This window comes from Patiria miniata, unplaced genomic scaffold (genome assembly GCF_015706575.1).
Source record: "Patiria miniata isolate m_02_andy unplaced genomic scaffold, ASM1570657v1 HiC_scaffold_25, whole genome shotgun sequence".
Classification (NCBI taxonomy): domain Eukaryota; kingdom Metazoa; phylum Echinodermata; class Asteroidea; order Valvatida; family Asterinidae; genus Patiria; species Patiria miniata.
The window spans coordinates 418,330-432,134 of NW_024037064.1; the positions used below are offsets into that span (position 1 = coordinate 418,330).

The 13,805-nt window shown below is 40.4% G+C and overlaps 2 protein-coding genes across 2 annotated transcripts; both read left to right on the top strand.

The window, feature by feature from the left end:
- The first annotated feature begins 7,007 nt into the window (after window positions 1-7,007).
- Window positions 7,008-10,008, top strand: LOC119732779. The gene is made up of 3 exons (XM_038206385.1): window positions 7,008-7,441; window positions 8,801-9,290; window positions 9,976-10,008. The coding sequence occupies exons 1-3, from the start codon at window positions 7,263-7,265 to the stop codon at window positions 10,006-10,008; spliced, it is 702 nt and encodes a 233-aa protein (XP_038062313.1). The 5' UTR covers window positions 7,008-7,262.
- LOC119733181 lies at window positions 9,132-11,132 on the top strand. Its single transcript, XM_038206763.1, has 2 exons — window positions 9,132-9,290; window positions 9,976-11,132. The coding sequence occupies exon 2, from the start codon at window positions 10,033-10,035 to the stop codon at window positions 10,699-10,701; it is 669 nt and encodes a 222-aa protein (XP_038062691.1). The 5' UTR covers window positions 9,132-9,290; window positions 9,976-10,032; the 3' UTR covers window positions 10,702-11,132.
- Window positions 11,133-13,805: the final 2,673 nt, after the last annotated feature.

Here is a 13,805-nt window from a genome sequence, read left to right on the forward strand (position 1 = left end):
TAAATTTGTTGATGTCCTAAAATTTTGATTGCCTGTAAAACCTAAAAACCAATTGTAAAACCATGAATTAAGAATTTGTACTTAATGCCATCATAGCCTTGTAACATGGTTTGAAGCATATCTTTATTTACTGGTGTTATTGGTTTGTCCTGGGATAAATGAGGTCTGTCCCCTTCCTGTTCTGCTTTTAGGCTGTGTATAGGCCTCCTCTTAACAGGAACAATCAAGTCACAGAACAAATTTAAATGGGCGATCTGACTCTGTTACTATGTTTATCCACAAATGAGTTCTGGTAGCAGGGCTTTGCTTTGTGGAGTTAATTCAATGTTTTCTTTCCCTTTCGAGCCCTGGCACGAATACAGCTCAGTAATTCAAATGTTTCCTTTTGTTATTTGAATCCTTTCAGCAAAGTGAGGACCACTGACTGATGAGGGAATTGCTCTACTGAGATAAGGATGAGCCTGCCTCAAGACATTGTCAGGGCTCCGACAGCCTCATCAAACAGAAACCCGAGGAACCGGAAGCAGGGAGGAGGACCGACAGATGAACGGATGACCTGCTTGCTGGGCTACCCATTACTGATTCTTGAGGTTAGTTTTTAGTTACATGTATCTAAAGAATAAGCAGAAACAAGTAATCAAAATGGGTGATCTGGCACTCTTCTATGTTCTCCCACAAATAAAGAGTGCTGGTAGTGGGGCACTGCTTTGTGGGGTTAATTCGAACATTTCTTCCCCCCCCCCCTTGCTCTACCTTTCAGATATTTCTTAATAATGATAACCCAGTCAAAACCTAGAAAACTCAGAGTCATTGTGAAGATGTACCCTGGAGGAATGCTATCAGTCAAAACCTAGAAAACTCAGAGTCATTGTGAAGAATTATTTGATATTTTATAATGAGGATTTAAACGTACATACTGACTGGACATTTGTCACAAAATGTCTCTCCCTGTTTATACATTACCCTAATCACATCATAAATTTGAAGCCATTTTGAAAACTGATATTCTCGTTTGACAACAATGTAAAATGGCTTATAATGTAACTGGAAGTGCCTATTAGAAACTGAATTTGTCCTAAGCACCCTTTTCCTAGCAGTGAAAAAAAGAGAAAAAATACTAGCTCATCTTTTACCTTTATATGCAACATCCATAAACTTATGTAATTGGCCCATTAGAACCCTCTGATGCAAACATGCATTCTCAGCCGTGCTGTTACTCGGGTCAAAATCAGTCAGGTGACCGTTTTTTGACCCGATGGAATTCTATGCATAGAACTACATTATTGACCTGTTTTGACTGCTTAAGTAACTGGCCATGAGAATGACTTGACCAACTGTGACCCGTAGAAGAGTTGTTGATAATGAATATTTGCTGACTGTTATTGTCTCGTTAAAGTACTGTCATAGTCAGTAAGTTGATGGTATTGACTGTTTGAAACATGATCCCTGTCAAAACAGCTGTGGGTGCTAAATTGCTGTTGACTGTTTTTGACTTGACAGTCCTTCGGATTTGAAAATCACAGGCGTGTAGAAAAAGGCACACCTGGACTTTTCTAGGTGTGTATTTTTTCTAGGTGTGTGATTTTCTAGGTGTGTGATCTGTGGTCCAGGGAAATTCAGGCATGCAATTGTTCATACTTTGCGGGAAGCTTTTAGGTGTGCGATGGTGTGGGGGTGTGATCGCACGCCTCAAATCAGAAGGACTGACTTGACAAAGTGCTGTCCACAGTTCATAGCTGCCAACTAGTACGATTTTTTCGTAATTATTACGAATTGTTTGTTAAATTACGAAAATACCATTTTCCACTTAAACATTACGAATTTCCCATTTTCTACCTAACGAAAAAAAAAAATGTAAAGTATTGTTTTTGACCGAAAACTTCTGGCGAAATGTCGCGATAATGGATGGACTGGTGACAAGTCTAATAAGAATGCAGTCAAGCACCTGATAGACATCAATACAGTGTGCGCAGTGGAGTACTTGAGGACCAGACTAAAAATATTTTTCAATGGTGTGTCATTTGTGTGCATCTCGTGGATGTGTGGTTGTGTGTACTGTATGTGAGTACTTTTCAGTGACGATCGTGAGCACATTTAGTTGCTTATTGCCGGGATGAGACCCATCAGTGCGAGATTTTAATCATGGAATTTAAAAAGAGTATGGATGGAATAATTGGTAATAGAGTTTGAGTTTGTCACAACGGATAGAAAAGATAAATCAGCATGCGTTTGCAAGGTATGTTGGCGGGATATTTCTATTGCATACGGTGGCCATAGATCATTGTGTGTAAAAACATGATACAAAGTCGAAACTCAACATCGATAGCATGCATCTCCAAAAAAATATGCGCACATGTTATTGATGTTATTATTTATTTGACTTCAACAAACAAATACAGACATTAAAACAAAATTAATTATCGGTTGATAAATTAATTAACATTAATTAATTATCTTTTGGCCTACAGTACATTATTATTCACAACAAGAAGGGTATGCACATGTATGTGTTCATGTAAACCATGTACCTGTACTCGATGTTGGTAAAGCTTTTGATAAAACGAGAAGTTGAAAATGACCGCGCGGGTTGATTACTAATTGGGAATTTGAAATGTTGGCAGCTATGACAGTTGGTGTTTGGTATTGAATGAAACATGATCCCTGTCAAAAAATTTCCCCCCCCCCCCTCTAAAAAAAAAAAAACCCTACCTATTACCCTGTTTTCAAATGCCAAGTAATTGGAAGCAGAACTTTTTGGGTGGGTGCCTATTGGTATTGTCAGCAATTGGTAAGTGGCTGGTATTGTCAAACAGCTGTGGCTACTGTGTGGCTGTTGATTGTTGTATTGACAGAGTTGCTGACTCAAGTCATGTGACTTGGACTCGAGTCGGACTCGAGTCGCTATTTTTGTGACTTGTGACTTGACTTGTACATACCAGCTTTGACTTGTGACTTGACTTGGGACTTGCGAACAATGACTTGTGACTTGACTTGGGATTGCAAAAAATGACTTGTTACCAACCCATTGCCTTTGTCAATTGCATGTAAAATACCGGATAGCCTAACCCATTGGTAGGCGTTTAGTATACATGAAAATTGAACAATAAAGTGTGAGTATACTTCATGTAATCGAGTGAGTGAAGTCTTTTTTTCATGTCATCCCAACATTTATTTCTACAATGTAAAGTAATTTATTAAAGTATACAAAGGGCTAATATCCGACAGATATGTGATAAACTACAAGAATAGTAATGGCAACACATTGAAAATGGGGAATTAAGGAGGCATGTTCAAAATAACTCGTAAGTTGACGCCAGGTTCTTATTACAGCTGGACAAAATAATGAGCAACTTGACGTGTTCTTGGACAAAGATACTTGTGACTTGACTTGTGTTTAGACCAAATGACTTGTGACTTGACTTGTGACTGGACCTAATGACTTGTGACTTGACTTGTTACTGGACCTAATGACTTGTGACTTGACTTGGACTTGCAAACAATGACTTGTGACTTGACTTGGACTTGCAAACAATGACTTGTGACTTGACTTGGACTTGCAAAAAATGACTTGCTGCCACCTCTGTGTATTGACCAGATAAAGTATTGTCTGCAAGTGGCTGGCATTGTCAAACAGCTGTGGCAACTGTGTGGCTGTTGATTGTTGTATTGACCTGATAAAGTATTGTCTGCAAGTGGCTGGCATTGTCAAATAGCTGTGGCTACTGTGTGGCTGTTGATTGTTGTATTGACCTGATAAAGTATTGTCTGCAAGTGGCTGGCATTGTCAAACAGCTGTGGCTACTGTGTGGCTGTTGATTGTTGTATTGACTTGATAAAGTATTGTCTGCAAGTGGCAGGCATTGTCAAACAGCTGTGGCTACTGTGTGGCTGTTGATTGTTGTATTGACCTGATAAAGTATTGTCTGCAAGTGGCTGGCATTGTCAAATAGCTGTGGCTACTGTGTGGCTGTTGATTGTTGTATTGACTTGATAAAGTATTGTCTGCAAGTGGCAGGCATTGCCAGACAGCTGTGGCTACTGTGTGGCTGTTGATTGTTGTATTGACCTGATAAAGTATTGTCTGCAAGTGGCTGGTATTGTCAAACTGCTGTGGCTACTGCACAGCGAAAAATGCCTTACATGAATTGACACGGAGCGGCCTTGAGAGGGCGGCACAGCTACCTTATTATATGACGTCATCCCGATGACCATAAAAGGCAAATTTCATGAATGAAACTATTGCGCATGCGCACATACGTAGCGTCGGTAACTCGAGTCATTTCCACTTCAAAATCGTTCGAATTAGTACTTTCCTTCGTTATTTTATTCCCTTTTTTTGATGTCAACCTGAGGCTCCAACCCTTGCGGATCTCTGGGTGGTATTTTGAGTTTGGTAAGTCATATTTTTGTTACCAGTTTAGTGTGAAACCGCGCCACGGGCAGAAGGTGTTGGTTGTGTATTAGAGAATCATTGTCAACGTGTTTTGTGTGTGTGGGATGAGTGTATTGAGTGCGCCGCGCGAATATGCATGAAATCGCATGCTCGCTGGGAGGTTGATCCGCACGTCGCACGGCCATCGGTGCGTGGTCGTGGCTTGACGTCATTGACGTACGTACGCGTGAATACGACCTGACCGCAAAGCGGGTATCCGCAGGGGGCCGAGACGGGCGGCGCAGGCATGCATGCGTGCGGCCGTTTAGCTAGCATTGCTTTTTCGACATGTTCGAGCATTGAGCAATTTGCAATGCAAAATGGGCGATGAAATTTTTGAAAATGCAAGAAATCTGCCTATGTAGGAATGGGAATGGAGTGACTGTGTAGGTTGGCTGGGTGTGATTCAGATTTAGGCCCGAAACTTCTTTGAATTATAACAATTACAATTACATTAACTTTGTTTGAAATCACCAACTTTAAAAGGAATTTATAAATTAGAGTATGATGTAGGGCTAGATAGCTAAAAAGGGAAAAAATGTTGCAACCTAACGCCACTTTTTTCTTCATATATCATCTGAATGAAGGTCATTCATTGCAGAAATTATGATAAGACATGAATCTGGGACTGAGAAATATTTCCAATTTTGTTAAGAAATACAGAAAGAATGTTGTAACCTGACGCCCCTTTTTTTGCCCCGCGGCGAAGCCGAAGGGGCATACTGTTTCCGCCTTGTCCTTCTGTGGGTGGGTGTGTGTGTGTGTGTGTTCCTGCATGGCATTACGCCTGAGGACAGACAACAAAAGGAGCACAAAGAGGCCATTGATCCTCGAAGGAAGGTGCCTATTGTCCTCGAACGCAGGTTTGTGTGCTTAGTCTATGGGAGAGTGTTATATTACAGGGACAAAGGAAAACACAAAGCCAATCCTCGGAAGCATAGCAAAAAACGACTTTGTGGGTGTGTGTGTGTGTGTGTGTCCGTCCGGACAAATCTTGTCAGCGCGATAACTTGAGAAATTCTTAACATATGAACTTCAAATTTGGTTTGTGGATTGTTCTTGGTAATCCTAAGAAGCCTTTTGCATTGGGGGCCAAAAGGCCAAAGGTCAAGTTCACAGTCGCTAAAACAATAGAAATCTTGTCAGCGCGATAACTTGAGAAATACTTAACATATGAACTTCAAATTTGGTTTGTGGATTGTTCTTGGTAATCCTAAGAAGCCTTTCGCATTTGGGGCCAAAAGGCCAAAGGTCAAGTTCACAGTGGCTAAAACAATAGAAATCTTGTCAGCGCGATAACGTTAGAAATACTTTACATGTGAACTTCAAATTTGGTTTGTGGATTGTTTTTGGCAATCCTAAGAAGCCTTTTGCATTTGGGGCCATAAGGTCAAGGGTCAAGTTCACAGTGGCTAAAACAATAGAAATCTTGTATTTATTCTGAGATTATAGGGATTAGGGATTAATTCATATAAAACCGACAGAAGACACTAATGCTGTCAATGAATGTTCCATGTGACCAAGGTACATGTAAGTTGATGTTAAAAGAGTGGTGTTATGTCATGGGAACAGTCACGGTTGCGGGGCATTTGTGTTTGTAAACACACCTGACTTGTTTTCTTCATCATCTCAATAAAGGCAAAAACGACATGATAAAACATCTGGGACTGAGAAATATATCCAATAATGTAAGAAAATACTGAAAAAATGTTCGTGACTCTCCATGTACACATCGCGGAAGTTGCGTCATCTCAGGTTGCAACATTTTTTTTCCCAATAATGGGAAATCATCATATTTTATACCGGATTTGGACCTTAAAAAATAATTAACATTTTTTTGTCATACATGTATTTTTTTTTAAGTATTCCATTTTGGGAGAAAAATGTGCAACCTGACACCACTTAAATTCTGTGATTGTTCAACGTCTAAGGAGAGTCAATAAAATTTTCCCAAGTATTTCCTAACAAATTTGAAATGTTTTTCAAGTCCTAGATTAAGATTCATGCCTTATCATGATTTTTTTATTTTATGAAGTGCTGTTAAAGGGAATGTACATCATTGGCTTTTGCTGTAATTTTCAGAAATGAACTATTTGGGGGGTTAGTTTAATAGATCAAATATTGTTACACTGACATGTTTGAAGTTTTATGTTCGAAAATGCTGGAAAAACCAAGAAAAACAAAAATATTCAAGTAGTCTGGTTCCCTGACTCCACTAAAGATGAAATGGATCAAACATACCAGAACATTGTAAGGTAATCCTAGTAAGGTATTTCGGAACAACTTGGTAGTTTTATTTTTCGATGTTTGCAAATGTTGTATTTTCACTTTAATAATAATAAAGCAGTGACCGCTGCTGGTGCATTATGCGCTTGGGCAATGGGCCCTTTTTATGTGATTGCCATTGAACAGCTCAGAAATAGTACAATTTTAGAAAACTATCAGTTGAATTACAAAATACTGAATAGATGTTGCAACCTGAAGCCGTTTGCGGGATTGTGTACCAAGTCTACGAACAAAATTTGAAATGTTTTTCAGTCCCAGATTTTTGTCTTATCATCATTTTGGTAGTGAACGACCTTTATTGAGATGATGAAGAAAAAGTGGTGTCGGGGTCAGGTTGCAACATTTATTTCCTAAAGTACATTTTTAGGGTGTATGCACCAATTTTAAGGTCTACAGTATTTTTTATAAGTGGCTAATAAAATTGAAGATATCTAAAAATTTGAATTGTTCCAGTCGTTGTTCAGTATGTATGCAAAAATGTTCAGTGGCCTAGATGTACGTTTTCTCTTAACATCATTTGCCTCATATGTCTGTCAGGTAGGAAATGGAGGGGCACATCAATGCCTTGGCTATGATGTGTAGGATCTGCGGCCAGATCATCACCTCAGCCAAAAACAAGTCAAGCTCAGCAAAGTACAAGACACAGCTCCTTGCTGTGTACAACCTCAATTTAGATGAGGAGCAGGGCGGCATCCATCCACCATCTGTGTGCAACAAATGCAGGTGATTGTCAGCTGATATATTTCTAAGCTTAGCTATAATTTTTTTTTTATTCCATAAACATTATTATTATCACTCAAGTCTTAATATCACGTAATTTTTTTTTTATGCTTGCTTTTTGGCTTGGCAAGCAGAGACAATCTAGATATTAATCACATCAAAATATTGTTGGAACCTAAAAATGAAGTGTTGTGCATGGCCAGAGTTCCTTTAACTAAAAAAAAAATGAATAGTGAGTACTTGAATATATTCCCCCTTACCAGTCATGTGGTTGCGAAAGGGCGATTTCTAAAGGTTACGTAACACTTTATTTTGAATGAAACTTCATGTACACACATGGCAAAATCCTTGAAAATTAATTGTTCCCTTTGGAAGACCGTATCTTTCATGCAAATTTCAGGCTTTAGTTCCCTTATAATGATCCACGTATGTGCTAAAACTTGTTGTGATATGTTCTTTACTTTTCATTGAATTGGAAAAAATAGGCCTGGCTATGTGCATACTTGAAAGATGGAACACTGTTGTTAGCAATGTTACAGCGTTAGTACGTTATCGGAATAGCTTTACTTGACAACCAGCCACGCTTCATCCTCGCAACCATATGGCTGTTATGAGCAAGGGTGATATTCTCCAAACTTTTTCATTAATTTTTATGAGTGACACACTGCAGGGCATAAATAAGGGAATAAATGTGTGCTTCGGAGGTTTTTATCACTCTGTTTAAGATCACTTAGAGTCTGGGTGCTGATAATTACCCGAGCCGGAGGCGAGGGTAATTATCAGCACCCAGACTCTAAGTGGTCTTAAACAGAGTGATAAATACCGACGGAGCACATATTTATTCCCATTCATAAATACATTTTCGGTAAGAAAAAATCATATAATTCGTTCAAAACATCCCGATTTTGTTCAACTAATTCACTTTATGCTTTTTGAAAAATCCCTCTTGCAAAATAATGGAGTGTTCAGCTGGCGAGTAAGATGTACGGTAAACAACCCTTTTATGGAGATTGACGCGCGCGTATCATGTTCTGCGCGATGTCGCGCAGAACGCACCTGGCCCGTTGCGTTTTGAATTTAGAACTTTAAAATTCTGACCCCCTGGTAGTGTTGCGCATGCCTATGTGAGGATTGTGAACGTTCAACCAATGAAACGATAAGAGGCACTGGATTTTTAGGAGTCCACATTTTATTGTGACACTGGAAATGTGTTTAAGACCAGCTAGCCATGTCTTTATCATCCGTTTAAGACAGGCCACGTGACGGGCTCTCGACCAATAGGAATGCGTAAACTGTCTTAGGTATTCATGAATACTTAATTAAAAATGACTAATTTTTTTTTTATTGCTTCCTATTATACAGGCAACAGGTGCAACGTGCACATAGTTCAATGGAGCAAGGCAAGCAGTATCAGGGCAAACTTCCGCAGATCCAGAATTTCTCTGCTCATGATGCTGCTTGCTGGGTGTGCAGTGCTTGTACTGCTCATGTGGCACAACTCCGCCCTCAGTTCGCAGCACACCAGTCCTCATCTAGCGACCAACCAGACCAACCAGAATCCCAACCGTCAACCAGCGCACAAGACCCAGCATCTTCTCAGCCAAGCCTGTCAACTGCCACTAGGACCCTTTTTCGGGATACAGCTCCGGACCCCGGCATGGCATCACACGGAAAGAAACGTGTATGGGCCAGCTTGAATCATGTCAGGCGGGATTATGCCCATAAGCGGACCAAAGAGGCATCTGTCTTCATCAGCGACTTTTGCGAGAGGCAGAAAGAGGACAAGCTTGACCTCCTCTACTTCTTGCTTTGCGACAATCCAAACGAATGTGGTGACTCCAGGTATAAAGAGGTAATTATGAATTTGATTTGGAATGTATTCATTTGCTGTTGTTGGTACAGGGTTCTTCAAACGCAGTGGCACACTGGGGGGGGGGGGAATTGAGCGCCCCTCCCCCAAGAGGTTGTCAATTTTTGTGTGTTTTTTAAAGTTCCATGAATTGACCTTGGTAATATGAATTTGGCCTATTTTTAGAGAAGTTTAATAGGGGGGTAAGTGGTGCCACCAACGTCAAAATATCCTCCCGCCCGCCCGCCAAAAAAATTAAAATCCCCCCCCCCCAAAAAAAAAAGTTTCGTAAATATATGTAAAGTTGTTGAAATCCTGTTTCCTCTGATTAATGCCAGGGGTGTTTTAGGAAATTTTTAGGGGGTGGTTATTATTATAATAATACCCAGTAGGATATTATAATACACATCTGACTTGTGCAAGTTGGACACCTTTCCCAAAATATTTTCAGGTGCCACCTCTCTTCAAACCCTAACTCCCTAGGGGGTGTGCAAAATCATATTGAAATTGGAGGATTCAGGACTGTTCAGGTTAGGTACTTCTCTAGAGCTATACAATGTGTACAATCTATTTGTCATGTTGCGTGCCTTGGACTAGTCAGTCAGGCTCCCACCATATGTTACTTCACTGCTACCCTACATCTACAAATGAATTTTAATTTCAATGTGTATTTTCCTTATTCCAATAGGTTTTGGCATCCTGGAGCAAGGAAAGCGTGTAGCTCACGGCTGAAGATTGCCTTGCCATGAGAGTCACAACAAAGACATCAAAAACACATTATGAGGCTCAATATAGAAAGTTCAAGGCGAAGGGCACCAACATTCTCAAGCCACCGCACATTCTCACCGAGTTGCAAAAGGATTTTATGCCCGGTAGTGTAAGGTTTCGGCTGGAGGGAGGCACAGACATCATTCATCACACCCCAGTCAAGGCAGGACAGTCTCATGTAGAGTATGGGGAGCTGTCCTTCGAGCTCCAGGATGTGAATAGAGAGGACCACCCAGGATTGGAGACCCCCTTCCCCAACATGAAAGGCGTGGCTTGGCCTTATGCACACGCTCTTGCCAAGACCCTGGAAGAGTTGGATGCAGAGATCGTCATGGGCTTGCAGAAGGCGGGACTTGATCCTGATGACGATCTCTGCATTCTTACTACTATCAAAGATGGCGCCGACGGGATGGGGGACATCTCCGTGACCAAAGCTGCGAGGGATCGTCTCTTGCCAGACAAGGCCTTCCAGGCAGCTTTTGCAGTAATAAAGTGCGAGGTAATCAGGGACGGGGAGAAGGTGACGGTGTACGAGCCAGATGCTCCAGACTCCACTTTTAAAACACGGCCATTGATTGAGGCTATAGGGGACGAGAACAATAGAGCGTCGGCCACTGTCCTCCTTGACGGCATGGAACATGACTGACAGGTGCTACGAGGGAAGGAGATGTCTATAAATGTAGGTCCTGTGTGGAGACGGCATAAATTGAAATTCTTCAATTCCATGATTGATGAAAAACTAGACCGAGCTAATGGGGGTCTCCAGGGCAGTGGTTCACGCTTTGTGTGCACTCTGTGCCATGCAACAAAGGAATCTGCAAAAACTGATTTGGGCACCTTCACTTCAGCGTATCTCGATCATATGAGGAAACAACCTCGACTGCAAAGTATATCCAAGTAAACCCGGACAATCTCTCAGCAGCAGAACTCACAGAAGTATCAAGGGGGGTAAAATCACATCCAATATTGCAATCGGACCCAAAGGACAAACTAATCGATGCCACCCATACAGATATTAACATGGGAAACTTTTTCAAGAAGTTGATCATCTGTGAAGTTGCCAGGGTCCAAAGCTGGGACATATCCAATGATGTAAGGCCGATGTACGAAGCTGCCGAGAAACGCCTCAATGACCACCTAACGGAAACCATCGGCTTAGTGCCAAAAGTAATGATGCCAGGGAACTTTGCCCGGGATTTGTTTTCGTCAGCAAAAGTTGATTTCTTTCTTGCACTCGTGCCAGAAGAAGACAGAAAAAAACAACCTGGCGGAAGTTTTGGGCATCTTCAGAAATCTTCGAACAGTGTATCGGGCTCATCACCCTGAAGCAGAAGACGTCAGCACCTTCAAACAACGTGCAGTGGAGATGGGGCGTCTTCTGCTGACCAACTTTTCTTATGCTGGGTGGCCCAATTATCTTCACAAGATAATTGAGCATGTGCAGGAAATCATCGAGGATCCCGAGGGGCCTGGCACAATTGGCAGCTTAAACAGAGAAGGAAATGAGGCAGCGAACAAGTTGTTCAGAGATCTGCGTGGCCACTTCGCCAGGAAGCATGATGAAGCTCAGGCCCTCAGAGACATCATATGGTTCCACTGGCTGTACACTAGCCCAAAGCTGAGGAGAATCAGCCATGTAAAAGCCAGGACATATCAGTGTTCGAAATGTAAAGAGCTTGGTCATAATGTCAGAAGTTGTCCAAATTAAATATTTTGTAATGGTGATACAGTTCAAATTTTGTCATATACATGTACATTGTACATGTATATGAAACATAAAACACAAATACATGTACTTTAGGTTAAGTGGATAAGCGGCTTTACTTCTGATATAGTTTCAAGCGTATTATTTTAATTTGATTCTCTCTTTGTAGGGGGAAAAATCATATTAATCTGTATCTATTGGACACATTGATTTGTGATCAATAACTTTATATACATGGACAAAGTGTTCAACAACTGCTCATGGTTCACAATTTTGATTATCATTTCGTTATAACACGTTGCAAACCAAATGTTGCATACAAGAGTTTTAATAAGCGTATTTACAATTTTTTTGTCATAAAGGGAAAATATTTTTCTTAGGAACTTGAGTACATGTATTTGCATGAAGAACTTTTTCTGTAAATCAGGGTAACAAGAATATTCAATCTAAATCAGATTTTCGCACCCCCAAATTTCACCAGCATTGTATTTTATGCTCAACCAAAAAAGAAACTGCCCCTTCCAATACTTTTTAGTCTAACTCAAAAACTACTGAGCGCCTCTTGCTCAAAAGAAACCCCCAAAACAACTAATCAGTACAGAAATTCCTTAGCAATCCAGACATACTCTTTTTTGGGCCCAAAACAGTGATAATGTGTACAAAATTATGCAATTTATGACTGATTGTGCCAAACAAAACGAGCACTTTTGCACGCATGCAAGGTGAGTTTGAACCACAACTTTCATGTATACAAATGTGCAACTGTTTTATCATTTGTCAGAAATTGCATAAATTTGTACACATTTCACTATTTTGGGCCAAACAAAGAGTATGGCTGGATTGCTATGGAATTTCTTAACTGATTAGTCGTTACTTGAGCAAGAGACACTCGGTAGTTTTTGAGTAAGACAAAAAAGTTTTAGAAGGGGGATTTCCGTTTTTGGTTGAGTATTTTTTTTTTTAACTTCTTGCATGTAATGGGGTGGGGAGTTTATTGAGCCTTATCTTAATTAGGTTTGAACCTGCCACTGTTTGCGGGAATCCCGCTGGGTGGGAAGGGGGCTGTTTATTGAGGCAAGAAATCATATTGCTGTCAAACACACATGTACTTCCAATCTTGACAGGCTATGAATTGGAGGACAACATCTAACTAATTAAAATACACTCCAAGTCATTGCATCAACCTTGTAGAGATTCGGAAGATGGCGTTTTAGCTTTCCTCATTTATTGTTGGTTAAATTTCAGTCTTAATTATTCAGGTCAACGGTAAAAACCACAAGAACAATGGCAGATACACATACGAAGAACGGGCTGAAAGGTTTATTGAAATAAACTCAAATTTAGTTACAACAATGCACGTGGTAAAAGTGAAGCCCTGGGAATTGACAAGGAAATCACTATTAAATAATAACATGAAAAATATAAACAAGTTTATAGGGACCAATATGTTTTCCAATTTGTATAAAATAACCAAAACCAACCAAGTTGTTACAACTTTTATAAAAATAAATGATATTATATAAAGTCTGCTTGGATGCAGAAGTAGATTTTTTTCAATGCAGCTCACAAGATATAAAGGTTTTATATGTGTACATGTATAATAAAAACGAACATAGGCCACACTTTTCTATGCACCAAGGAAAATTGAGGAGCTTTTAACGGGAGTCTCGATGTCATTTTCCCTTTCACATTTGGGCTAATTGTGGTTTGATTATAGGTTACGGATTATACATATAAAACGATACTTTTTGGGGGGACATGTACAAAGTAAACGTGAAAGGCATGTGTCCTTGCATTCTTGTAGATGCCGAGCCTACGATGACGATAAAACACTGCACACAGCGACAGAAAATTAACGCGTACATGTACATAGTACCATACCGCGCAAACACATGCATGTACACTTTCCAGCTAAAGCAAAGGTCACAAGGTCAGCACGCTTGACAGTGCGGCTCCGGAATGCACCACCCGTACGTGCCCGCAATGGCCGTACGTGCGTGTGTGAACGAGTTGGTGTCTACTTCCTGACATGTGGTTTCTGTGAC

Excerpts from the sequence above, each read along its gene's own strand:
- LOC119733181 (XM_038206763.1), top strand. The coding sequence starts at position 10,033 with ATGAGAGTCACAACAAAGACATCAAAAACACATTATGAGGCTCAATAT.
- LOC119732779 (XM_038206385.1), top strand. The coding sequence starts at position 7,263 with ATGGAGGGGCACATCAATGCCTTGGCTATGATGTGTAGGATCTGCGGC. Across the intron at positions 7,442-8,800 it reads TCTGTGTGCAACAAATGCAG|GCAACAGGTGCAACGTGCAC; the intron begins GTGATTGTCAGC and ends CCTATTATACAG. Across the intron at positions 9,291-9,975 it reads GTGACTCCAGGTATAAAGAG|GTTTTGGCATCCTGGAGCAA; the intron begins GTAATTATGAAT and ends TTATTCCAATAG.